Here is a 26,415-nt window from a genome sequence, read left to right as displayed (position 1 = left end):
AGGAAAAAGGGCAAAAGTGTGTCTTCTCACTTGGAGAAAGATTTTTTTTTGTCCCATTCCAGCAGGTGTAGTTAAAAATGCATTTAAAAATTTTGAAAAAGAAGAAAGAGGAATTCTTTGAATGAGGCACTGAGTAAGGCACTGGAGACTCACAGGGGGTCAAAGAAGACATAGTCCCTGCCTTGCTGAGCCTACCTGTGGGGACCGCAGGGGAAGAGATGCTAACCAAATGACCACAGGGCATGCAGTTATGAGAGGTGGACTGAGGCCAGTGTGGGAAAGGCAGGAACGGGGCAGGAGGATCAACAGGGACCTGGAGATTGAAGCAGTTGGCCCAGAAGAGGATGTGCACGACCTTCCGTACCGTCCTTTTGTGTTTTTTTGGTTACTTATCCATCTTTGCTGCTAGGCATTACGCCCGATGATATTAGTGACGTACAGTGCCTTCCACTTCAGAGATGCTTAGGAAACAAAGTATGTGTGGAATGAATGAATTTCTAGTCTTAACCTATCTTCAACTTTTTTCTAAGTCAATAAATGTTTGTTGAGTGAATAGATAATTGACAGTCAAAAATGTTGATTGATTATGAATAAATTTGCTTCATAGTTGGTTGCCCATCACAGAGTATACAAATGGTGGCTAATAAAAAGGTTTTTAAACAGACATATATTTTGCCATGTTTCAACAGATAAATTTAACTGGTTGTAAATTATAGATTCGGTGTCTTCCTATGGGAGAAAAAGTTCTTCCATCATGAAGTAATTTTATAAATTTATTGAATAATGTTATTTTTCCACTAGTTTCATTTTCTTAACTTAAAAATTTTAAATTATAAGGCAATACACATTTGTCATAGAAAAATTACATATAAGTGAAAAGCAGAAAATATTAATTCAGTGTGTATTGATGTATTTAAATTTTTATTTCATCATATCGAGTGAGTTCAAGTAACTCTATGATGAAAAATTCCCTGAAGAGTTGGATATAATCTGTGTTTAAAAACAGAAGTCTTAAAAATTGATTTTTTTCCCCTCAAGAGCTGAATATATGAACCATGTTTTGATTCTGATTTATGGTCATCAAAACAAAATTTTGATTCAAGAGATTTTGCAATTTGTCATTCTGTTAAACTGTATTATGGCCACTTAGAAAATAAAATACTGGCAGGCGGGTTGATCAGCCTCCTAGAAACTTGCTGTCTTGCATGCTGCTCCTTATCAGTCTTCATCTAGGGGTAGAGAGGGGAAATCTCGAGGCATTTAGTGAAAAATTTTCTCCTACCTGCCATCTTTTCTATCTTTCCAATATTCAGCTTTCTTCTTTTTGTTTCTCTTCTCCCATTTCTCCTCATTCTGCATCCCTCTTTTCTTCTAACTCTCGCTCTGGTCCCATTCTCCCTCTGATTGGTGCAGTATTGCTTTGAAGAGGAAGCGGGTGGTCTCTCTAGGCCTATAGGATGGGCCCATGGAGCTGCCTTTTGCATCTCCTCTTCCTCCTCAGTTTTTTTTTTGTTTTTTTTTTTTTTTGAGACGGAGTTTCGCTCTTGTTACCCAGGCTGGAGTGCAATGGCACGATCTCGGCTCACCGCAATCTCCGCCTCCCGGGTTCAGGCAATTCTGCTGCCTCAGCCTCCTGAGTAGCTGGGATTACAGGCACGAGCCACCATGCCCAGCTAATTTTTTGTATTTTTAGTAGAGATGGGGTTTCACCGTGTTGACCAGGATGGTCTCGATCTCTTAACCTCGTGATCCACCCGCCTCGGCCTCCCCCTCCTCAGTTTTTACAAAGTACATGGCATTTGCCAAGGCCATGGATCCTCAGTGGTCCTAGGGAAGATGCCACAGGCTTTCCAGCCCAGGAATTTGTCAGACCAGAGGTCTCTTGGTTATGTGAGATAGGGTCATGTTTCTGAAACTTAAAAATTGCATCCACCCCAGAAGGTCAAATGCCAGAGTTTGTGACTGATCTCCTTCTTGCAGAAGGAAGGAAAATGAAACCATCACTGGAGTTAGGTGTGTCTGTTGCTGGCTAATTAGCCCCTGACTATCGCTTTTAATGTATACTTAAGAAATAAAGCAAAACATGATCCAGCTGGATGTTAGTCAGAAAAATTTAATTGCATGATATTAGGGTTTTTTTTTTTTTTTCTATCAGAACAAGCTAGATACAACTTCTCAATTATATTTTGTCATTCCTGATACTACAGAGTCATCAAATAGGGCAGAGTCGCTGAACTCTACCATAAATATATTTGAAATTAGTAATTATGCATTATGGCAGGATGTAAATTCTTTAACATACAGTATTTAGAAGAGTCATTTTTATGAGCAGCTTTCCTTTTTGTATACTTAAATGCCTCATTGAAGAGAATTATTTAATATATTTAACTTGTTTTTCTTTAAATAAAAATGAATCTAGGTAGAGAAGAATATTCTTTAGAAAAGTAAATATCTGATTTTAAGAAATGTTTGTGTTTTAGAGTCCACTTGTGTGTTCTGATCTTTTTTTTTTTTCTTCAGAGCATTTTGAATCAATCTTTAGGTTAAATATGGTCTTTTGAGAATTGTTTTCTGAAATACCTCTTCATGTTTTATGGAAATACTTACCTTTATTTTATTTGTAAAAATGCTTATTGTTAAATGTTTAAAACACATGGAAAAAACCCCCCTTAACTCAAGTGTATTTTGTTCCTGTGCAGAGCTGTTAATGTTTCAAAGCTGTTTCACGGACTAGATGTTTCTGAATTAGGGATTCACATAATCATGAATTCTGCTTATTTTGGTTCTTCACAAAGGTTTGTTGTATGAGCTTAAAATAAGACTGCAGCTGATTTGTGTAGCACATATGAACTGTTTGTTTAGTTGAAGTGCTTGCCTGTATCTCTCATTTCTGATCACCCTGCAACATTTGCATGCCGTGCGGCAGCCATCTTCTTTTATACTTTATTAAATATCTGTCAATTATAAATATCAAGGTTTTACATTAATGTCAAGATAGTACATCAAAAATTCATGGAATATGTGACTTTTTCCAAGGGTATTTAATACTTAATGCATTTGTGTCATTTTTCTTTCCAGAGATATTGACAGGTTTTATTAAGTGTTTGTTAGGGAGATTTCATTTTTATCAAGGGACTATAAAGAGAAGCTGCATGCTAAATCAATTTTTTAAAGCCAGAATATTGTTCATTTTTTCGTCTTCAAACACTTATAATCCATAGGTTTTATTTAAATTTCTTCTTGGTTTATTTTTGTTTTATGTGAGTGATAGTTCGAGATAGAACTTTAATAAGGATCAAATATGCTGACTATAGTGGTTTTTAATTTCCTTAAGCATAGCTACCAGGCCCATGCAATATGGTAAATTCTTCAAAATGTCATACTTACATATTTAGCAATATTGCTTCTTTTTATTGAAGCCGAATAAACAATTTTAGATATTAATCTTTCCCAAACATAGTGATTATTTTGTACTAGGTACAATATTACTGTGTCTCGCATGGAATGCCTCCTTTGGCTGGAAGTGGTAAGGGAAGAGCGCTTCCGTGGGTTGCCTCCCCCCATAGTGCTTCAGGTCTGATTATGAGCCACGACAATTGTTCATTTCTCCATTTTCATAGATTTATTGTGCTCAAGGAAGTAAAAATAATCACTTCAAAAATCTGGAGAAAATCCATGGCTAGTTTCTCTGCCTGTATTTATTGGGAGGTGTGGGCTGAGGGATGTTAGCACTTCAGAGACCCCATTACCTGCTCCTGCTGGGCCCCGTGCCTGAGAGGCCCTCTCACTGTCCTCTGACAGTGGCAGGTAGAAGCTTCTCAGCGACCCTCCTCACCCATCCCATGTCTGTGTCTTGGAATCTAGTTAACAGTTGGTTTGGAAGCTAAAACCAATTTGGCTGCAGAGAGAACGTTTTCTGTTTTAATTCTACGTTTTTATTTCTAAAGTGCAGGCTAGGAATGTCTTCTATTGAAAAGGCTATCGCAACCAATAAAACCTTTATAAGCACCACTTTGTTTCACTAAGTGAGGAACGTTCAGTTATTCTCTGCATAACGTATGAGCTTAAAGATTTCATCTAAGGATATTTAGGAGCTTTCCAGTAACTTCAGATTAGTAATTTTTTGGCAGATGTGTTTTAACTTGGTCTTCAACAGGGAAAAGGTTTGGTATTTTTTTAAATACAATCGTTTAGAGCTTAAATGAAGATTGTTTGGAATAGACATTTGTCTTAATCCTTGTTCATTTCTTCAGAATAAGTAAAACCATTTATTTTCAAAATTAAATTTTTTTTTACATATGAATGTTTTTGATATTTGAATGTCTCAACATTCTTATAAAACTGTTACATAGTTTTTAGAGGTAGTCGAGGTTTTTTTTAAATAAACTAAATTTTACTTGAGTAAAGCTGAAGTAGTAGCTGTTTTTGCTAAGCCCAGTTTTGGTTTACAGTAAGTTGCTTTAGGCCTTGCCCTGGGAAGATCAAGAACTCCGCGACTGTAACCTACTCTCTCAAGATGCCAGTAGGTGGCGGTAGTGTCACAGTAGTGAGAGCTCTGTGGAGGGAAAGTGATTTCCTTTTTCCCTTAGTGTCACATTTTGCTTCAGTGTCACTGTTAGGTGCATGTGTCAGTGGTGGAAATTTTTTTTTTTAAAACCAGAATTATGTACAGTGGGTACACCCTATTTCTTAAGAAGGTAAGAACAACTATTTCTAACAGATTCTGCAAATATTATGTAACTACGCAGCCAAAATGATCTTCAAAATTAGTGCTGCCGAAGTTAATTTTGAAGAATGCATTGATACTTTTTTTTCTTGAGTTTTTTTTTTTTAAATAATTTCATCAGGACTGTGAGCATGGACTTATATGTCGGGTAAGAAATGTGTATGAATAGTAGTAAGAGAAACATTTTGAACAGTTAATTGTCCATCTCTTGACTGAGATCACCTATGTTTGGATAGTTGTGTAGGGTCCAAAGCTACTTAAAGACATATATTTGAGAGTTACAAGACACTTCAGGTTATTTTTAGATTCAGCATTCCAGTTTTGAATTGTCATCTTTTCTACTGTTTAATAAGTCAGACTTCTTGGTGGGGGTTTCAGATTTTTAGACCTAGAGATTTAGCATTGGAACTTACTAACTTTCCACAGTTTGATTCTACAGTTTAAATGAATTAAAATGTGTAAAAATAACAAAAACAACACTTTCCCACTTCCTAGAATATGAAAACAGGCAGGATGTGCAAAGTCCCCAATTGATCTGGTGATGCAAAGTTTCATTTTATTGTAAGTGAAAGGAAATTTTAGCAATAGAATTCCTTTTCATTATGCTTTTGAAGTTTTTTTTTGTGCTATTTCTTGTGATCAAGTTAGTTTTTGGGGGGAAGGGTAGTCCTTACGTGCCAGTTTGCATTTTAGTAAGCAAAGACCTGAACACTGAATTGGTTAAGTTTAATAACTAAATGGAAAATATTTTTAGGGCTGTTAGAACATAACCTTGCATTTCATCTGTTAGAAAGAAAAGGGAGTGAGAAGCTTCAGTCCTGTGGGATTCTCACCTGTCTTCACCATGTTGATGATCCTCCACACCCCACATAGGATTTCCCCATTTTCTTGTATCAGCTAGAAGATGCCCCTGGACAACATGTTATTTTATATGGTGACTTACAATATGCCTGCATTAATTTCATTTTTGTTATCACAGAACATGTTTTAAAAATCATGTGAATATATTTTTATATTTCAACATTTCTTCCAAAGGGTTAAAACTGGGCTAATAGACTGGAGGGGAGAGCCGGACACCTGGGAGCTAACACCCAATTGGCAGGCTTTTGTAATACATAATTTGCCTAAAATTGCGCACTGAGCACGAGCTTTTGTTTTCTAATTGATTTACGGTTTGAGGCACTTTTACCTCATCCCCTACTGTCCTGCATAGGGTGCCAGGGAGTACATTTACAGTGAGCGATGATAAATTACAGTGCACTTGTGATGCCAGTGCGTCCGGAGTGAAGACTGCAGGCTACACGGAGCTTCGTGCATTAACAGTGATGTGGAGACCCTGCTTCAGCAGGATTTCATTTGTGTCTCAGAAATAACCATTTGTTCATTTGATCACTTACTGCAATCTGTCTATCAGACTGTAATTGAAACTGAAGATTAAAATTATGCTGTTACAGCTTTTAATTTCTTAATTGAGACAAAGTTTTTAAGTGCTTGAAAGGTCTACGAGGCGGCGGGGGGACATGGTGAAGAGAGAATACGAAATGTATATAATTTTCTTATTAGTGTGAAGTTTTAGATATTTTTACCAAATTTTCTTTTGTCCAGGAAAAAAAGTAAAATTTAAACATGTGGATCTGTTTTGTTATCCTATGTGTTTGTGAAGTTTATTTTATAATATAGACCTGTATTTTTCTTGATTTTCCATGATTGATCTGCATTTGCTGTGTATATGATTCATGTACAAACAAGTTGATTCCCATCAAATGACTTAAGTCAGAGAGAAATGAAAGAGCTTTCAACTGATTAGAGTGCCTTTAATTGTTCCTTTTGTTGACATGGGGTTTGAATCCTCTCAGAAGGCCTGTGCAGTACATCATGGCATGAGGTGCAGAGCAGGGCCAGGATGGACCTGGCTTGGGCAGCTTCGCGTTTCTGCTTAGATCCAGTGCTCATCTTGTGGGTGTGCCTGCCTTTTGTAAAGTCGGTCCACCTTAAATTGTGTTTTGCGCGGTGTCTGTGGGTGCTAGTATCGAAATACGAAGAAGCAGATTTATGGCGGCTGCTGGGCACAACAAATTAAGTTGACAGTGATGTATGAGAGCATAACAGCGCGATGATCCCTCCGTAGCGCGGCTGGACGCCGCCTGCTTCATTTGGCTCTTGTTAGGATCTGTTAGGCAGCTAAATAATGAAATTCTGCTGACTGATTTCTGTTTTCCCTTTTTCTCTTTTCACCTCTGCTTTCTGAAACTTCTAATTCTCAGACCCATCCTCATGCCAACAAACTGCCCTTGAAGGATTCTTTCACTTACGAGGACTACAGGTTGGTGTGGGCTGTGTGTGTGCCTGTGTTGGGGGTGGTTTCTCAGTGAAGTGGGATCCTGGAAGGGAGGGAAGGCTTCAGTGCGAAGTGACCTGCTGTGACCATGAAAGCATCAAAACAGAGATCGGTTTTCAGAAGTTATAATGAACAGCCTGGATAAGTATCGGCATTTTAATAGCCACGTAGAAATTGCCATTAACCTGTCGTAGCAGGGGATTAGCCTAGGTAGCCAAGTGCCACTTGATATTAACATTAGTGTTGGGTGGTCCTATGGATTTTTTTTTTCCTATTTTAAAGAATACTATGTTAGTGTAAAATGCAGACTTTTTTTGAACGGAGAGATTTAATTCACTGCACGGTGTAATAAAAAAAAGTCACATTTTTCATTTCATATAAGTCTTAGAGGATTTCTGATCAGAAAGGAGTTTTGTGGTTTGCTTTTCGATGAGGCTTAAAATAGGTGCAGAGTCAGCACTTGGGCCAAAGAGGCTTGGGTTGGGGGTATTGGGAAGGGGGTTTTGTGAGTCCTAAAGACCCAAGAAGGGGCCTGAGCCCTGCCCCGAGCCCTCCTCCGGCTCTTCCTCTTGGGAACAGTCTCCTTAAGCACTCACTCCTGCATTTTCCCTGGCTCTTTTTAAAACCCTAGGTTTGCTTTTAAATGATGAGGAAGGCCAAACGTTACCTTTGTTACTTAGGAAAAGACTTTGAACGTTTGTGAGAGGTCAGACCTACATTTTTGGTTATGTTATTTCTTATTGCAATTGACTTTTAAGTGTTCCAACCTTAAATCACCATTCGTCTTGTTATAGGTGGGCAGTCTCTTCTGTTATGACGAGGCAAAACCAAATTCCCACCGAGGACGGTTCCCGGGTGACCCTGGCTCTGATTCCTTTATGGGACATGTGTAACCACACCAACGGCCTGGTAACAATCTCTTCCCCTGTGTTGTGTTGAATCTGGGAGGCTGTTTTTGCTAAGCTTTGGAGGGGGTATTCCACCCACCCATCATACTCTCCCCTGCTGCCTTCCTCCTGAAGGAACAAACAAAACCAAACCAGCCTCTCCTCCCCACTGCCCACAAATAGAACCTGCTATTTTTCTTTTACTGCATTAACTAATACTGAAAACTGGGAGCTTGAATCTTACACCATTTTTAAAAGCCACAGTGAACTACATGTATTTGCTAAGCCATAATTTCAGCCTAAACATTCATTTTTTTATCTTATTGTACCACAGACTAAACCAAAATTTCCTTTATCTTTTTCTCTTTGAAATGCTCACTTATTGGGGAAAAAATCTATTTCTCATTTTCCCTTTTGTGTCTATTTTCTTTGCTGACTCTCTGTTTCCAGTTCTGTACTTGTGAGTCTTTGTGGTTCCTTCCCTGGTGGGCTGGCGAATCCCTGGCCATGTTTATGAACCTGTGTTTGTTACTCGATTTCCCTGGTGCTGCGGGGCGGGAGGAGGGGGCTGGTGCCTTCGGCTCCTCACCCTTGGATGCAGGAGTCAGCTGGCATCATCACACCTGGGAAGCCTGGGGAGGAGGAAATTGTATTATTATGGTCTCCCACAGCTGGAAGTGGAGGTGGCAGGCTCTGTTTCTCCACATTCTTCGGATTCCAGGCGGCAGCATAGGTGCAGCACTCCGTGCTCTGTGAGAGGGTTATCTGAGAAAGATTTTCTGATGTTAGTAGGCAGAAATATGATACATTTCAGATCATTTTGAAATACACATTATACTAGTATTCTGGTTTGATTAGGTTTTGTGTTCATCTTTTCTCAGTGTCAGCTTCCCTTGTTATTAGCAGTATTATAAATAGAATAAAGAAATGCCATAAATAATTATTTCACGTTGAATTCCCCAAAATGGCCAGAACACACGTAGTGTGTGCCAGGCACTGAAGACAGAATATCAGAGTGCTAATTTGGGAAGGTCTCTTAACAAGTATGCTCTCGAATCTTAAAAGTATTTAAATTGTGGCAAGAAAGAATAGTTCCATTTTTATAATTACATTTTTGCCTTAATTTAGATATGCTTAATTTGTAATACTGAGACATGGTAGCATGTTTTATAACTTATTTTCATTAATGAATATAATTTTTCATTTTTTGGTTTTTTTTCTTCAGAGGTATTTTAAACTGATCATAAGGTTGCAATTTTAAAATTTTTCCAATAGCTTTTAATATCTGACTGCAGTATTTTCCTTTTTCTTTTTTTGAATTAGTTCTCAAACTCTCATTGGTTCTCAAACTTAATTGATTATTAGAGTTCTTTTTAATAAAATTAAAGCAATAATGCTTGGTTTTACTCTAAACAAACAAAAAGAATTAACACAGCCTCTGTAGTAAGATGAGCAGTGCCCTACCCCCAGCCCCATGGTCCACCTGATGCTGTCGAGGCCACCACCGGCCACCGTGATCCCTAGCAAAGCTTTCATCCATTGGCACCGCACACACATATGCACACTGATTTTTGTTTTGCTTCCACATTAATGGGATAAAACAATTCCTTTTCTCCTATCAAATGTTAAAAAAAAAAAAAAGGTTTATCTCAAAATAAAAGTAATCAATTGATGACAACCAATGCTGTATTTTCCCTAATCCTACTTACATACTTTTTAACCTACCACAGTCCTGGAAGAAATTTTGCTAACCTGTAGAAGGTTTATTCGAGATGCTGGTACTTTGTCTTCTAGTGGTTATATTCCTGACATTCTTCACTCTGCACTCTTGTTGAACTGTTTCCCATTGTAATTATAAGACTTCATGGGAAATTTACTGGGGTAGAATTTAAGACATTGTATTTTAACACTACAAAGTTGTATATGATACATATTATAGTTACTGTCTTTTTAAAAATAAAGTCTTGAAATTAAGGCTTGGCTTTTAAGACAAGAGATTTTCTTTTTTTGTGTAAGTCGATCCTGACGATCATCTTCTTGTCAGTCTACCCTGACTATCACTCAAGGAGTAGGTAGAATTTGTAACCCAGCAACGCTGTCTGCTTCTAACAATATCCCAAAAACCTGATGATGGTAGTAGGAACAGAAGAATCAAGTCTGTAACAGCAATTCCAAACCAGTGACAGCAAGGAAATGCTGAAGAACGGAAGAGGCTGATGAACACCTAGGCTAGAGATTCTGGTGAATATGAACTAATTTCCTAGCCACTCAGAGAAATAAATGTAGAAAGGATTATAAGGTGTGATACTAAGCTATAAGAAACAACATATCTTTATATCTTGCATGATTTGTTCAAACTTGACATAAGCAGCAGGTTTCCTTTCTTGAGGGTTTTTCAGGTGATGGGAGAAGGATACTTGTAAGTGACTGATAGACAGCTGTGTTAGTTCCCATACTGAGAGTTATACTGAGAGTATGCTAGAAAAATGGTGCTTGCATTTGAATATGCGACTCTACCGGGTGGGATGAAAGGGCGACTGGAAATTCAGGCAGAACGGAGGGAAGTTCTTTTTCAAGGACCTTCTGTTTGTGTATTGAACAAAAATCTAAAACCTTTAGATTTAGATGAGTCTTACAGCCTCAAAAGCCCATTTTTAAAATAGCAGACAAGTCTCTCCGCACAACCTGTCCCCCCTACACCCTCTATGCACACAGATCTGACTCACCTCTGGTTCCCTGCTGCTCTTCAGACACCAGCAGATTCCTTCATTCTTGCTGTTGCCTCTGCCTGAGACCCCCATTCCTTAGGCACTTAGGGGGACTGGCTCTGGCTCATAGACCTCCTCCAGCGAGGCTGCCCGGAGCACTCTGTGTAGAATGGCCACGCCTCCAGCCCTCCGCCCTCTTGCCCTGTCCTCCTGCGTTTCCCTCTGGTGTCCAGATCCTCTGCTTCCGCCTTTTAAAAAACATATTGTTGGTTCACTCCCCACCCCCCATTAGAATGGAAGATCCACGAAGGCAGGGTGATTTTTAGGGGATCTGTTTGTTCATCGCTATATCCCAGTGCCTGGTATTTTTTTAAATGAATTCATGAGAGGTGAATAAATAAATGTAAAAACCCCACGCGTAGGAAAAACGATCAGAAAGAAAGAAACCAAAATGTTAACGATTGTGATCTTTTTTTCTTTGTTTTTAAAAAATATTTTTCAAATTTTACTTAACGAGCCTGTATTACTTTATCCCTCCCACCGGCCATGAAATCAACATGATACCTATTTGTTGAAGAAAATTTGAAAAACACAGAAAAGAGAATTTTCCCCTTCCTGCTGGGCTCTTCCTCCAGCATTGCCAACAAACTCCATCCCCCAGGCACACTTGAGGCTCCACGTGCTTTTTATAATTGTTTTTTTCTTCCTGGGTCTCTTTGCCACTAGAGGTCCCTATGGGTGGGGTCTGAGACTTTTCATGCCATTTCCAAGTGTCTAGCTTAAGGCCTGGCATAGAATGGCAGTCAGTATTTGTAGAAGGGATGTTAGCTGGCAGGATGGGAGGCAGGAAGCAAGGCAAGGAGCTGGGCAAGGAGGTGGTGGGAGGACCCTGTCCTAGCTTGACATCTGGAGGTTGCCCCTGGACTAGCCCTGGCCCTCCGAGTCCCAGACATACTTTTGATTCCATCCTAGAGGAAATGTTTGGCGGTGCCACTCGGAGAAATTAGACACTCAGCCTCCAAACATTCTGACCCTCACTGAGAAAGGGCTGCAGACTGGGACAGGGACCCAGCCTGTTTGCTTGTAAGGGCTGCTGTGGGCACATTAAGCCAAGCCATTCGAGCTTGACATTTGCTGAGAGTGGGCAATATCTGTAAAATACCCTTAGACACCCATAATCCTTTCTCGGCGTTCTCCTAAATTTCCTCTTCATTCTTCTAAGTTCCCTCCTGTTTGTGCTGCTGGCGGGTCCCTGTGTGCCTGTACCATCAGCACCCTGGGAGTGCCTGGACTCCTTCCTGGGATTCATGATATGGGCAACTTCTCATTCCCCTTTGTTGTCAAGGTGATGTTTTGGAGTCAGAAAAGTACATCTGATGTTGGGCGGGAACTTCATGGAGTTGATTTTAATTCAGTGGAGGTGTTTAAAATGCTCCGCAAGTGAAATGTTCTCGAATACTTGGCTTCATTTATTTCTCATTGCTGCATATTTCTCATTGGTCTTTGCAAATAAGAAACGTGAAGGGCTCTTAGACATATGGTTAATAAACCATATTTATTCTTGGGATATTGGGTTTAAAGAGTGGTGTTATGTGTCCTTCTATCCCAAAATGCCATTCCCTAGACTCAAAAGTAATCTTTTGAATCCAAGCTGTTGATGCCTTTATTAGGAAGGAACACTTGTACCTGCTTTGAATCTTTGATTCTCCAGGATAAAATGAGTAGGTCAAAAAGTAACCAGTGAGCATCGACAGACAACCTAAGAGATTGGCAGCTGCTTTAAAAGACAGGACTCTGAGAAGGAGCTTTTAATATAAGTTGGGAACCGTTTCCTTTCCCCTGGGGGTTCATGCATCATGTGGATATTCCCAAAGGCCACTTCAGGTTTTAGGTTCTGTGTGCTGTGCACTCTGGACACAGAGATCAACAAGGGGCTCCAGCTTCCACGCCTGACTGATGGGGAGGCAGGTGCACAGTTATGTGACTTGGGCTGGAGGGAGCAAGGACTATGGGAGTGCATAGGAGGGCAGGGTGAGGAGGGGCTTCCCCCAAGAAGCTAGGCCTCAGCCAGGTCTCCAGGGTACAACAGGAGTCAAAGGTAGCATCAGGCAGGAGGGAACTGGGACGGGCCTGGTACAGCAGAGTGGCAGTTCCTGAAGCTGGAGGGAAACTTGAGCCTCCTCCTTATTCAGCTGTGCTCAGGAACTTGGGGTTTATTCTGAAGGCAGAGCAGAATCATAGGAAGATTTCACATAGAAGGGTGACATCGTATAATTAGCAACTCAGGAAGGACAGTATTGGATTTTGAGACTAGGTTCCAAAACTTGTAAGGTTTTTGCAAATAACAAGGTAGGTGAGAAGGAATAAGGACTGTAGCCATGTAGAGAAATGAGGAAGAAAGTCATCCAAACAGTGTTTACAAGATGAAATGCTGACCAGGTGAGACGCAAGGGTTTCCATGTAACTTGCGTGCTGAGACCATGACATGGGCCGACCTTCACTAAGACGGGAGAGCTTAGAAGGAGACGAATGTTTGGCGTATAGTTATCGAGGATTTTCTATATCTATTTGTTATGGACTTAGAACTGCTCACATTATCTCTCTCAGCAGAAAGAGGGAATAAGAAACAACAGTTATTTTATTTTGCCTTTGCATACTGGGAAGTTTTAATTTCTCTAATTCAGGGCATATATCCATAATTCAGAAATAGAGCATTTCTTTTCCCCGATTCTTTATCGAATGGAAAACCCACTTTGATTTCTTAATGGCCAAACATTAGATAAAGATAATACCTGCAAATGAATGAGAGTAGTGCAGATCATCAGTGAACAGAAAGGAGGCTTATGTGCGCCTGTGGGAGGCATGGTCTGCGGGCTAACTGGCCTTGCCGCCATTGGGGAGTCCCAGAGGCAGTTACATTGTAGTAAGTGATCATGTTCTGTTGAGTCCAGCAAGTGATAATCTGTACAGTCTCTTTTTCTGACCCTACTTCCTTTATTTTAGGTATGTAATTTTCTGTAATCATCTCTGGTATAACTAGAGTTAGCCTCAGTGCTCAAGCAGTTCTTTGCCCCATTTTCCAAAGCATTCAGTGCACCCTTTTGAGTACCTTTGGATCCCTTTGATCCTCTGTCAGAAATAAGCTCATGATTGAGATGCGCATGTGTTTGCCTCACCTTCATTTCCTTCCTTCTCCCGGGGCTAGATCACTACTGGTTACAACCTGGAAGATGACCGCTGTGAGTGTGTGGCTCTGCAGGATTTTCAGGCTGGAGAGCAGGTGGGTCTCGTGACATTTTACAGAATATGAGCCAGCCAGTGGGCACTGGGTTAACACTGTCCTGGTGGTAATCTTAAAAAGGATCTTAGGGGGAAAAAAATGTGGAACTCACATTTAGGATTGTTTTTTCTGGAACACATCTTGAGACCTGAACCTGTAGTATACATACTCACTTATTGTGCTTTTCGTTGTGCTTTGCACAGAGAAAAAGATTTAAACACACTTATTTGCACAATTGGCTTAATATTTGTCAATATTTGTAGCACTGCTAACTGAAAATAAAGTGTTATGACACTATTTTTAAATTTTTAAATTTTTTTAAATTTCATAAACTGCATTGCCTTTATTTTTTCTGTTAATTAGAACCTTCTTTATCAGAGACAGTATTTAAGGGGTAAAAACAAGGGAATCTGTTGTCTTATACTTTCATTTTAATTGCTTGATTTTTTAATCTAGTAATTTAGGTAGGAGGAGGGAAAGCCTTTAGGTGAATTTGAAAATACGTATCTATAAATTCCTACTTTCTACCGGTTTTACACCCAAGTAGGCAAAAGAAACATAGAGCTCACATCCGTAATTGACATTCCAGTTGAGACAAAATGGAAAATACTTGTCTAGCAAAGTACTCATCTGTTCCTTCTTCAGAAGAGTTTATAAACCCTTCTGCTAGGTGCAGGATTAATTGCCACAGGAGCTAGAAATAAGTTTCTGACAGATACTGCTTTACAGTTCCAGAAAAGACTCTGCTGTATTAAAAGAAGAGAAAGAACTTGGTGAATTTTAAAGTGCAGTCTTATAGTAACAGCCTTGCTGTCCCTTGGAAGGAAAAGAGGATTATAAGAGAGGCTTGGTGACCCTAGGGCACCTGGGACCCTTTGAGTACTAGTAAGGCCCTTGATGGGTACTTTCTCCTGGCCTCCCCGCTTCACATGGTGGTGGAAGTGGGTGCTTGGTCTCAGACAGTTTGGGAAGTTGGGAAAATTGCACAGCTTCATCCTCACAACCTGTACCAAACAGGTATATAATTACTTTCAGGTGTTTCATGTCATTAATGTGAAGTAGCATTAAATATATGAGCAGGAAGCCTTTGCCCTGCCCTGTGTTAGGAATGCATGCCAAGTTTGTTTAACACCCTTTTCTTTTTTCTTTACTGCATCTCAGATTTACATTTTTTATGGCACTCGATCAAATGCAGAGTTTGTGATCCACAGTGGTTTTTTCTTTGACAATAACTCACATGACAGAGTGAAAATAAAGCTTGGAGTAAGTAAAAGTGACAGACTCTACGCCATGAAGGCTGAGGTCTTGGCGCGTGCCGGCATCCCCACGTACGTAGAAAAACATTGGTCGGCCCTTTCTTGCAGTACTTGAACTATTTCCAGTTGCATAGTGTTTAATTGGTGTGTTAATAAAACTTCTCTCCAGTAGTTTGTCTTAATCCCTTTATCCCTGTGGCACAGCAAATTTAAGCCTTGGTGACGCTTGGTGATTTACCAGCGTTTTCAGATAAACATAATTGTGTCATTGGGCACATTCACAGTCAGTTCTGGGGGATATGGCCTGAAATCCTCATTAAGTTAAATAAGTACTTTCGTATCATTCATGCTTTTCACCTTGAAAAGGTTAATGACCTGGATCAATTTGTTTCATTTAATTCTTTGCCACCATTAGTTTCTGTAATGAAGTCATGATCCTCAGTGATTTCAAGAATTTCCAGTTAAATTCTTTAAGATTGTCTTGCATTTGAGGTATCAAATGATAAAGAAGACAGGAATTATGATTTTTTAGTTCTCCAGGGAACGGAGGAACCGTTCTTAATGAAAATGGATTATCCAGACCTTTTTTTTATTGAACCTGTCAATATTTGACTAATGATTAAAGTGTGAACTCAACATGAATTACTGGTAACATTTTTTAAAAACCATATGTATGTTTATTTTTTTGAATGTATTGTGTGCGACCTGAGATTATAGCTGCTAGGCCCTAGGAAAAGCTGGTGAAGATGGACTCCAGTTTTGCCTGTTCACTTCCGTTAACCCCAGCCTGTGGCCTTTTGCAAGGGCTGAAAATTGTACTCACAGTTCAGATGAGAAGCTGGAATGACCCATTCCAGGCCAGCTCTCCTCGGGGACAAACACACGTGTTCTAGACTTAAGGGATTTCACTTTGGAGCAAGTGGGTAACCGCAGCAGGGTGACTGATCTTGCTTTCTGCTTTTATCAGTTCCAGCGTTTTTGCGTTGCATTTTACGGAGCCGCCCATCTCTGCTCAGCTTCTGGCTTTTCTCCGAGTATTCTGCATGACTGAAGGTAAATCATTTCAGGAAAAAAGGGATGTTGACTTTTTTCTTTTTAAATCATGAAAGTGTAAAGCATAGGGATTCAGATTAAAGGTAAAGTGGATTAAAACCACAATGCTTTTGGGAAGAGGTAAGATGGCAATACTGGAGAAAGAAGAAATTGATTTGTTTTACCCTGGAAATGTTCTACTAAATCCTCGATGTGTTGTCAGTATTGATTTGTAATACGTAAATAATTCTCAACTACATTAGAAGAAAACTTATTATCTTGGATCGGTTAAATATATTAAAATTCTGTGTAGCCTGACAGCCTCATTTCACTCATAGGGCACTAGTCTTTTTCACTTCGAGCACTTCAGGATCAGTTGATGCTGTGATGTTGTATAGTCAGCTGTGGCGTATGTGGACCGTAGGACTTTATTTGTTAACCTAGACTGCATTCTAAATCTGAAGTTGCCAGCATTTTAATGCCAAGCATCCTGTTAAAGTAAATAACATTACAAACAGAATCTATGTAGAACACAAAATGTTCCTGGCTACAGCCTCTTATTTCAGGCCTAGAAAGAGTTAAATAAGTATATGTATTGAGCATCTACTTTTATATTTGCTTAAAACAAATCATTTGGGGTTTCCTATACTGAGATTTGACCTCTTGCGGTTGTGTTTTTATTTTTCATCCTAAAATGTATCTTACACATTTCCTGTTCCTGAGGTTTCATTTTTAAGTGTGTGTGTGTGTCTATGTGTGTGTGTGTGTGTGTGTGTGTGTGTGTGTGTGTGTGTGTGTTTGTTGCTGTTGTAAGCTACCTTAAATCCTGTGCAGAACAGATTGAGCAGGAATGAGTGAATGAGTGTTTGACTGAGTGAATAGATGCAGAAGTGTTCTGGGAGGAAGCTGCCCAAGCACTTCTTCGGGTCAGAGGAAGCAGCTGTTGTCCATGCAGAGGAAGCCGCTGTGCCCAGCTGTCACTGGCTTTGGGCTTAATGTCTGTATCGAGGGCACAGTGCTGCACAAGTCCAGGCTTGACTCCATACTGGAGGCAGAAGAAACATAGTCCCAAAACATAGAGAGGCACTTCACACACCAACTGCAGAACCCAAAGTGAGATCCAGTAATTGTTCCTTAGAAGCAACCCTGTCACCTAGATTTACAGTCATTCAAGTGGGAGCTTTTGGTGATTTAAATTTGTACTTTGGTAATGATTCATCAATTCAATTTCATGAACTTGAGTTAAGGGGTTAACTGTGAGCTTTTCTTGCATATATATGGATACAAAGTTGAATGCTGCATTCATATCCTCAAGGAATTTATAATTAAGAGAGATGATAGTGATGATATTCCTAAAATTTGCGAAGCATTCACTGTGTGCCAGGTATGATGCTAAATGTGGTACGTGCTTAGTTTTAATCCTGTTAGCCTTGATTGATAAGTGCTCCCATCTTACTGATGTAGAGACTCCAGTTCAAAGAGGATAAGTCTTAGCTGGGCGTGGTAGCACGTGCCTGTAGTCCCAGCTACTTGGAACGCTGAGGTAGGAGGCTTTTTGAGCTTGGGAGGTAGAGGCTGCAGTGAGCCATGATCTTGCCACTGCATCCCAGCCTGGTCAACAGATCAAGACTGTCTTTCTTAAAAAAAAAAAAAAAAAAACGGGAAAAACCCAAAGAGGATAAGTAACTTGGCCAAGGTTGCTCAGCAAGCAATGACCCTGACTTAGAACCCAGCTCTGTTAGCTCCAGAGCCCATGCACAGGACATCCCACATTGTTCCTGCTGGTTCACAGATAACACAGTGCATGGAAGAAAGTCTTAGTGCTCTAGGGGTCTGGAGAAAATGGCATTTGAGTTAAACCCTGGAGCTCAGTTAAAGTAAGTAAGGGCAAGGTAGAGCAGGAGAGAAGGGGTATGACTGAAGAGGCTTAGCAGAGGGATGAGCTTGAGCAGAAGCCGGGAGGAGGGTGGAGGGCGCTGGGCTGTGTGCTGTCCGGGGTGAGCACATGCCATGGTGGGCCAGCATGAGGTGCAGGGTTAACTTGCCCACCCTTCTGCCTGCTGCAGAAGCTCCCAGTCAGCTCCTGTGTTCCAGACAGGCCACATGCTACATTTTGTCTTAGTCCCCTTTTTGTAGGCTTTATTTCTCCAGGAATGTGAAATGAGTCCAGTTTCACTTTTAAAAAGTAGCAGAGAGAAAGCTCTCCTGCACGCCTGCAGCTTCCATCATTGTAGAGCGCAGCTTGGGCCGGTTGAGGAAGGAGGTGAAGGAGGAAAACAGTAACCTTCATATTGGGGGGCTGCTGAAAAGAACCTTCAACCACTAGAAGGCTTAAAAAACAGAACTTCCTTGTATACAAAGAATATAAAATAAAGACTCAGAACTGAAAGTGCTGAATTTTATCGTGATCTTTACTAAGGAATACAATGGAATCAACTTCTTTTTTGAACATTAGATAACCTGTTTTCTTAAAACTGCTTGAATCCTTTTAGGTCTGTTGATTCTCTGCAGTTTCTCTCTAGTCATAGACACTTTGTCACGTCAGGACAATTGCTGGATCTTTGAATGACTCTAATACTAATAAAAGTTTGGTTTGCTGGCAGCCTTAGTTCTTCAGTTTGAATGGTAAATAGTGACAGCTGTGGGGCATTTTGCTCTGAAAGAGACACTGTCTCCTAATCACATAAGAAGCATGGGTCTATTTCTTGAGCATGAATAGGATCGGCATGTTTTGGTTTTGGAGATAATGTGCCGGGAGATGAAACGCCAAGAGCAATTGCTGAATTCTTTCCTCTTCTTAAAGATATTTGAAGATAATTGAGATGTTCACTTGTGTTTATTTGTAATTCCTATTTAAATTCCTGACAAGTGAGAGAGCTGGGCATATTTTTCATTAACTAAGATTTTGTTTCTTTTTTTGAGGCAGGGTCTCACTCTTGCCCAGGCTGGAGTGCAGTAGTGTGATCACAGCTTACTGCAGCCTCTACCTCCTGGGTTCAAGTCATCCACCCACCTCAGCCTCTTGAGTAGCTGGGACTGCAGGCATGTGCCACCACATCTGGCTAATTTTTGTATTTTCTGTAGAGATGGGGTTTTGCCATGTTGCCCAGGTTGGTTTCAAACTCCTTGGGCTCAAATGATGCACCTACCTTAACCTCCCAAAGTGCTGGGATTACAGGCGTGAGCCACTGTATCCGACCCATTAACTCGGATTTTTATGGTGCTTCTTATGGTAGTACTATTTGATTTAGGCTCTTACTTCTTTCAGTTTGTGGCTTGTTACAAAAATGGCTTAAATAGCTTGGTCAGGTCACCTGCTAGAATAAGTGCCAGTCAGACTTACAGTTACGGGCTGGTGGGGTTGTTGTGGCCCTTGTTCCTTTCACTGTTTATATCGTTCACCTAGATGTCTTTTTTGACCCTATTGTTGTGACTGAGCTCATGGCTAGCAAAAAGGATTTTTTTTTTTTTTGGGTCAAAAAAAGGGGTACGTGGCTGTAGGTTGTCTTAAAAAAGTATCTTAAGTATCTTGTGAAACTATCTAAAGGGTCTCAGTGTCCCTCATAGAAAAAGTGAAAACTAGAGTGCTACCAAGGCTTGATCTGGATTCCAAATGAAGAAGGCCTTACCTGTGTTTCTCTGCAAAACTCAGCTCTGCTCTACTTTGGAGAGTCTTGGAGTGGCCTGGCCGATTGCATAGGGACAGCTTTTACTATGGGAAAATGACGTTGTTGGAAAAGATGTTTTCTAAGGTGGATGGCTTGTTAAAATGAGAAGTAGTGCTGTGTTTTCCGCCTAACAGGTTGCCATTTGTATTTCTTGTAGAAGAATTGAAAGAACACTTGCTGGGAGACAATGCTATTGATAGAATCTTCACCTTGGGGAACTCTGAATTTCCTGTTAGCTGGGACAATGAGGTCAAACTTTGGACATTTCTTGAAGATAGAGCTTCACTTCTTTTAAAAACATATAAAACAACTATTGAGGTAATTAGACTAAATAAATGAGGATTTGAGCTTTGTTTTATAAAGATGTTTATTTAATGAGAGATTGCTTGTTAATTGTAAACAACTGTAATACTTTACAGTATTAAAGTATTGTGTATTTGAAATTTTCCATTCGACATATTACTGTTTTTCTGTTTAACATGTTTACACTTAACCAAAAAAAAAAAAAAAGCCATATTTAGGTATTATTAGAAGATACATTTTAAAAATTATTTAATACTTTTTTATAATTTGTAATTCATATGATTTCACAAACATGAGTTTTCATTTTTGCTTATTAAGTTCACTACTGAGCCACTAACTTCAGATCCGTCTTTCTCATTCATTTGTTCCTTCTCTGCTGCCATTCGCCAACGTGCTGGCCTGGGGCGACATCACTTCCCAAGACGGACAGTGAAGTTCCCAGCAGCTGTGGTAGCACTGTTTGATTTAGCCTCTTCTTTCTTGTTTTGTAACAGTTTCATTGAGATGTAATTTATATACAATAAAAGGCACACTGCTGAAGTGTACATTTGGATGTGAGTGTCTCATCATGTGACTACCTGCCCAGTCAAGTGTCAGCACCTCCCGTCACCCCGAAAAGTTTATGTCCACAGCCACAGCCGTTGTGCCTTCTGTCTCTATAGTTTTGCTGGTTTAGATTTCTGCTCTTTTTTGTTTTCTAGGAAGATAAATTCGTCTTGAAAAACCAGGATCTTTCTGTTCGTGCAAAAATGGCCATCAAATTGCGCTTAGGTGAGAAAGAGATTTTGGAAAAAGCAGTAAAGAGTGCAGCTGTCAACCGGGAATACTACCGCCAGCAGATGGAGGAGAAGGCTCCGCTTCCCAAATATGAAGAGAGTAACCTTGGGCTGTTGGAGAGCAGCATGGGGGACTCGAGGCTCCCCCTGGTCTTGAGAAATCTCGAGGAGGAGGCTGGAGTGCAGGATGGCTTGAACATCAGAGAGGCCATCAGTAAAGTAAAGGCCACAGAAAACGGGCTTGTAAACGGTGAAAACTCTATCCCTAATGGGACCAGGTCCGAAAATGAAAATCTCAATCCAGAAGAAAGTAAAAGAGCAGTTGAAGATGCCAAAGGGTCTTCTTCAGACAGCACTGATGAGGTGAAGGAGTAGCACCAAGGTGAAGCTGGGTCGGGGGTACCCAGTGGAGCAGGAGTTGACGGACGGTCCGTTCACATCGCTGTGTCTCCCTGTTAACATATTTCTTTCTGCAGAGAGGAAGATAATGTTTTTGCTGCTTTATATAAAAATGGTTTTTTTAAGTTATTTTAAAAATCTAGCTTCCCTTTTTGATTAAGATTGCCATCTTGCTTTTAGGCAAAACAAACAAGTTAACAAACAGCAGTAAGAAACAGGGAAGAGGTGCCTGTGGGAGATTTGCAGACCCACTGTGGGCAAAGGTATTTTCTTCCTGGGGAAGAATTCAGTTCCTCTCTCAGCTGTGCTTTTGTGGGCCTGTCATCTTGACGACCAGAATGAAAGCTTGCCCTGCCTCCTGCCAGCCAGAGCTGGTGGCAGGACTTGGGTATTCAGCATGAAGGTGGGGAATTGCACAGCAGAAAACAGAATCGAAGTTGGGAAACTTTAGAGTCTGGGTAAAATCTTTGGTTTTTCTCCTTAGAAAATAACACCCCATTACCAAAAGAAAAGGTAAGGTGGCAACCTTATTTTTAATAGTTTAAATGTTGATGATAATCCTAATTATATAAAAAAATATATAAACACACACACATATATATATATCTAGTGATTTCTAAAGATTTGTTTACTTTCGTGTTTTGTTTTACTGTACTAAGAACTTGTCCTTTCTCCTTGAATCAAAGTAGGACGTGCATCATCCTCCTAATTTTAAATGTTGGCTCTGATTTTAAAGTGGTGCATTTGATTCCAGCCTTGGTAATGGAGAGTTTGCAAACACACAGCGGCCCACAGCTTCACGTGGTGGTGTGCAGTGTGAGGCAGCTCCCTGGCTTTTCTGGTTTTCACAACAAGCTAGAGATTTTCAAAGCTACACTTTTGAGTAAAAGCCCTTATTAAAAGAAAAACATGATGAATATTTTTGTCTATTCCTTTTTTTGGGAGTGGGACAGGCCCTTTGAGTTTAACTTTTACACAAACCATCTTACTGCCCAAGCGTTGTTTGAACCTTAACCTCATGCCCTGGGCTGTGCTAATCCGGGGTGCTAATCTGTGCTAATGAGGCAGAGGAGAGAGCCCACCATGGGGCCCAGAGGCCTGCAGGAGCCCCCTCATCAGCCTGCTCATCTATGAGGGCAGCAGAAACACAGGAAAGGGCATACTTAGAATTTAGGGGAAGTAAAAGATTGGGACTGTGTCTTTGGGATGGAAGAGGGATCTGTTTCCAGAAAGCCGCCAGTTTTTAGGTTAATGATACCCGTTTTTCGTTACCACAAATTTTCACTTTGTCTCTGATATCCTGAGTATACTCCTGATTTTGAAAACGTGTGAATTACCCAGCGGTTTGATAAATGCTGCTGCAACACAGGCCGCCTTAAGGATGTTCTGGGAGTTTCTCTTGGGGCAGACATAGCTCTGCAGATGCATTGCCGAACCGGTTCCCAGTGGCAGTGGAGGTGGCTTGAAGGCATTGCCTGGGTCGCTGAGCAGGTTAGTTTGCCTGCTGCACTGGGCTCTAGAGGCAAGCTTCATCTCTGCGTGAGGCTGGGACATTTCCTGGTGTTGATGCCTGTACCTTTCCTAGGTTGTTGATGTGTGCCAAGAGGAGGCATGTGATTGCCACCTCTCATATCAGCCTTACACCTGAGATACCAAAAATACTAAATAGTCTGTAAAGCTTACATGCTAATTTCTAAAAGGCAGTAGGATTGTAGTACTTGAGTTTTCTCCTCTAGAAGCCCCAGAGCCTTCTAGAACTTTCACGACCAATTTGTCCATAGAATTATCTTCTTAAAGGATTAAAAATTTTCAAACCTAATAATAAAAATCTTTTTTTGAAAACATATACACAGTTCAAACATAAAAATAGCATCATGAGACAGCTTGGTTTTCAAACTATTTCCTGGCAAAGTTCGAGTTCCAGTGGAGCTGGGATAGTGCCAGGCTGGAGTTGGGCTCCCAAACTCCCATTCCAGCACCACCTTTAATGGATGTTGTGACATCGGTTCCTGGGACCCAGTTTCTTCATTTACTTGTGAAATGAAAGAATGGTACTAAATTGCCCGAAGTCCCTGCTTAAAAATTTAGTAGCAACTGTTTTTTCTGTCACGTCTCCGTTGACAGACTTGTTTGTTAAGGTTATCGGATCAAAAAGAGATGAAGTATGCTTCCAGTTGAGCACAGCCTCTGCACGACATAAAAATGGCACCCACAGGAACAGAACTGTTCTGATGTCAGAAGACGGTATCTATTGAACAGCATCGCTTTCCTGAGTTGGGTAGGATTGCCCTAGAATGACTCTCGAAGGCAGGCGAGAGCACAGCACACATTAGTCATCCTCGCTGCCCCGCTCTGGTTCGGCAGCTCTCGTGCTGCCTGCACAGACACTTGGAGCTACAACTTAAGCATTTGAAAATTGAGGGAAAGTGATTAAATTGGCATTGAAGAACCCTCATTGCCATCTGTCATGAAAATAGACCTTTCTCTCAAATCATTTTAAAGTTTACTTTCTTCTGAATGCTTTTGAAGAGGCTGTTCAGGCTAGTTATTGGAAGCATGCCAGGCTCTGCTTCTGTTTCATTAGCTTTATGTGTTATTTGTATAAATAGTTAGCAATTTGATTTCACCGGCCTAGAAAAACCTCCCCGTTTTTCATGTAAACTGGTAATTGATAGGTGGTCTTTCCCCAGTAGTTTCTAGAATAGGCTCACTAAGTGATGTAAATTTTTTTTTTTTTTTTGAGAGATTGGGTGATTAAAAAGAGTCCCAGGTTCCCAATATACAGGGTTATTGTAAATTAAACCTCCACTTAAAAATGAGGGCATCAATTTGCTGTAAATCATCAGTTATTACATTTTCTTGGGGACTAATACGTACATTGTCATAGCAAAAGAATAAAAAAGCCAGTCCAGAGAAAGTGCATGTGACTCGAGCTCAGAAGTGAAATGGCACTAACTGTGAAGAAAATCAGTAATGATAGTTAGTGGTGGTTGGTTTGGGGGTACTTTGCAGAGAGCCCAGATCTGACTGTTGACGGTAACCCTGGCTGCCCTAGCAGCAGCTTCTGCACCTTGCTCCTGTTATTGATCTGGCAAAACAAATGCGTGTAGTGCAGGAGAGCTGGTAGCCTGACCCAGGAATTTGACTCACTTTTATTTAAATGTCAATTTGAGGTGGGTGTAGGGTAGGATTCAGTAATGTCATTAAGGGTCACCCTACTATTTTAATCAGCAGCCCCTTATCTAATGTATTCTTAAAATCCTGTGTGTAAATTGAATTTGAATGACTCAAATTGTATTTAAATGCACTGGCAAATTTGTTATTTAAATGAAGCTGCCCTGCTGGTCCTGGGTGTTCTTGGGCTGGAGAGAAGAAGTCTTAGCGGGATGTGATCCTGTCTTCACAGATTTGAAGAGCTGTCGCTGAAGGAGGGGTGAGACTCACTGCTAGGGCCAGGGGTTAGGTGGCAGAATTCAGCCAGGGGAGGGAGCACTCCCTAAGGCCTGCTGCTCTGGAGGTGAGCAGGTGCAGCCATCGCGGTGTCTGGACCACTCAGACCTGGTTCCAGGTGTGGGATCCTGGGCCAGTTGTTGGGAGCTTCTGTCACCTTCAGGGAGCCTGATGCTTTCCACCTCAACAGTGCTGGGTGCGTCAAAAAGCCGCATGCAGCATCTGCCCATGCTAAGTGTCCAGTACATGCTCATGATGACCATCTTCTAAGCTGGAGCCACTCTTGGGAGTTAGGAAGTGTTCCTGGGACTGGGGATAGCAAAATCATCCATGCTCTACCAGCAAGCAGCATGCATCATCTGTCCATTGATTTGGGAACCTCAGCCCAGGACTAGCAACAGTTGTGTTCTTAGTAGAACGTAGATTCTGTGGATAATTCAGAGACTCAAGAAGCCCTGCCCTCGAGGCACCAAGGCAGACATCCAAACTATAGGCATGGCAGAGCGTACCAGGCTGCTTGAGAGGGTAGACATAGGCTTTGGTGCTAGAGGTGGTGGCATGTGGCTGGGTTTGGGGCTCCGTGAGACGTGGAGATGGTGTGAGCCCGAGTGCCGGGAGGGAAGCAGGGAAGAGCCAGCCGTCTACAGGAGGGACTGAGAAGTTCAGGCCTCTGGGGGAATCCTGCAAAGATGATGGTCACTGGTTCCTTGCCACTGTGCTGGCACCTCGATGCCTGCAGGGAGAGCGCGCCTGCAATTGCTTAGATCTTGTAATGAATGGACTTCAGGAGGGTGCATTCTAGTGTTTGCCTCTCACTTCACAGATGCCAAGGTGAAAGGGCTGGGGAGCCCCTGTGTATGGACCCAATAGCAGAGTTTCTGGAGTTGGAAACCTTATCTCAGGTCATCACACCACTGTCCATCAGCTCATGCTCTTTATGTAACAGACATTTGATACCCTCTCACTTCTGGGCAGCTTTTCTTGGCCCAAACTCAGGCATATCTGCGTGCACATGTGTGTCACCTGTATACTTTATATATAAACCTACATTGTATATATGAGCACATACTTACACACATGTGAATTCCTATAGACGTGTGTGTATAGAAAACTTTCCCCAAACTCCTGTTCTTCCCCTTCAGGACACACAACAGCTATTCAACATGGGTTAGGCCAAACTTGACACGAAGGTGAACCTGGAAATGCTGGTGCCAATGAGGCCCTGTGCTGCCCTGCCTGGATATTTGGATTCCTTGAGCCTTGGGCAGCTCCTGGTGCAGAGCTCGGGCTCTGGGGAGGCTTCCAGACTGACGGAACAATCACAACCAGGTGGGAGCCCGTGTGTCTCTGAAGTCGCACTCCTTTGTTCTATCCATTTGCCCGCCCTCCTCTCCTCGCTTCGTTTCTGCTGCTTGTACCTGACTCCTCAAGATGTCCTGGTAGAAAAGGGTCGAGTTGTGGCTTGAACCTCAAACATCCTTCTCCACCTTATCGAGGTTCTGGCAGAGCTCCTTGTAGGATCCCGGGGTCAGCTTGAAGTCCTAGGAGGGCACTTGGAGGCTGTTTGCGGGTGGGCTTCCCCTGCTGGCTGT

The 26,415-nt window shown here is 41.2% G+C and overlaps 1 protein-coding gene across 1 annotated transcript in view; it reads left to right on the top strand.

The window, feature by feature from the left end:
• The window catches only part of SETD3 (SET domain containing 3, actin N3(tau)-histidine methyltransferase), a 76,662-nt gene extending 54,372 nt beyond the window's left edge, over positions 1-22,290 (top strand). Inside the window, exons 7-13 of the mRNA XM_003928842.4 lie at positions 6,991-7,049; positions 7,859-7,973; positions 13,865-13,939; positions 15,101-15,267; positions 16,163-16,248; positions 20,053-20,213; positions 20,900-22,290. Coding sequence (XP_003928891.2) covers positions 6,991-7,049; positions 7,859-7,973; positions 13,865-13,939; positions 15,101-15,267; positions 16,163-16,248; positions 20,053-20,213; positions 20,900-21,349 — 1,113 coding nt within the window. The 3' untranslated portion in view covers positions 21,350-22,290. The remainder of the gene's footprint in view (positions 1-6,990; positions 7,050-7,858; positions 7,974-13,864; positions 13,940-15,100; positions 15,268-16,162; positions 16,249-20,052; positions 20,214-20,899) is intronic.
• Positions 22,291-26,415: the final 4,125 nt, after the last annotated feature.

Source organism: Saimiri boliviensis, chromosome 2 (assembly GCF_048565385.1).
Source record: "Saimiri boliviensis isolate mSaiBol1 chromosome 2, mSaiBol1.pri, whole genome shotgun sequence".
NCBI classification, from domain to species: domain Eukaryota; kingdom Metazoa; phylum Chordata; class Mammalia; order Primates; family Cebidae; genus Saimiri; species Saimiri boliviensis.
Note: the sequence above shows the minus strand (reverse complement) of the source record. Positions and strands in the feature narration are given on the sequence as shown.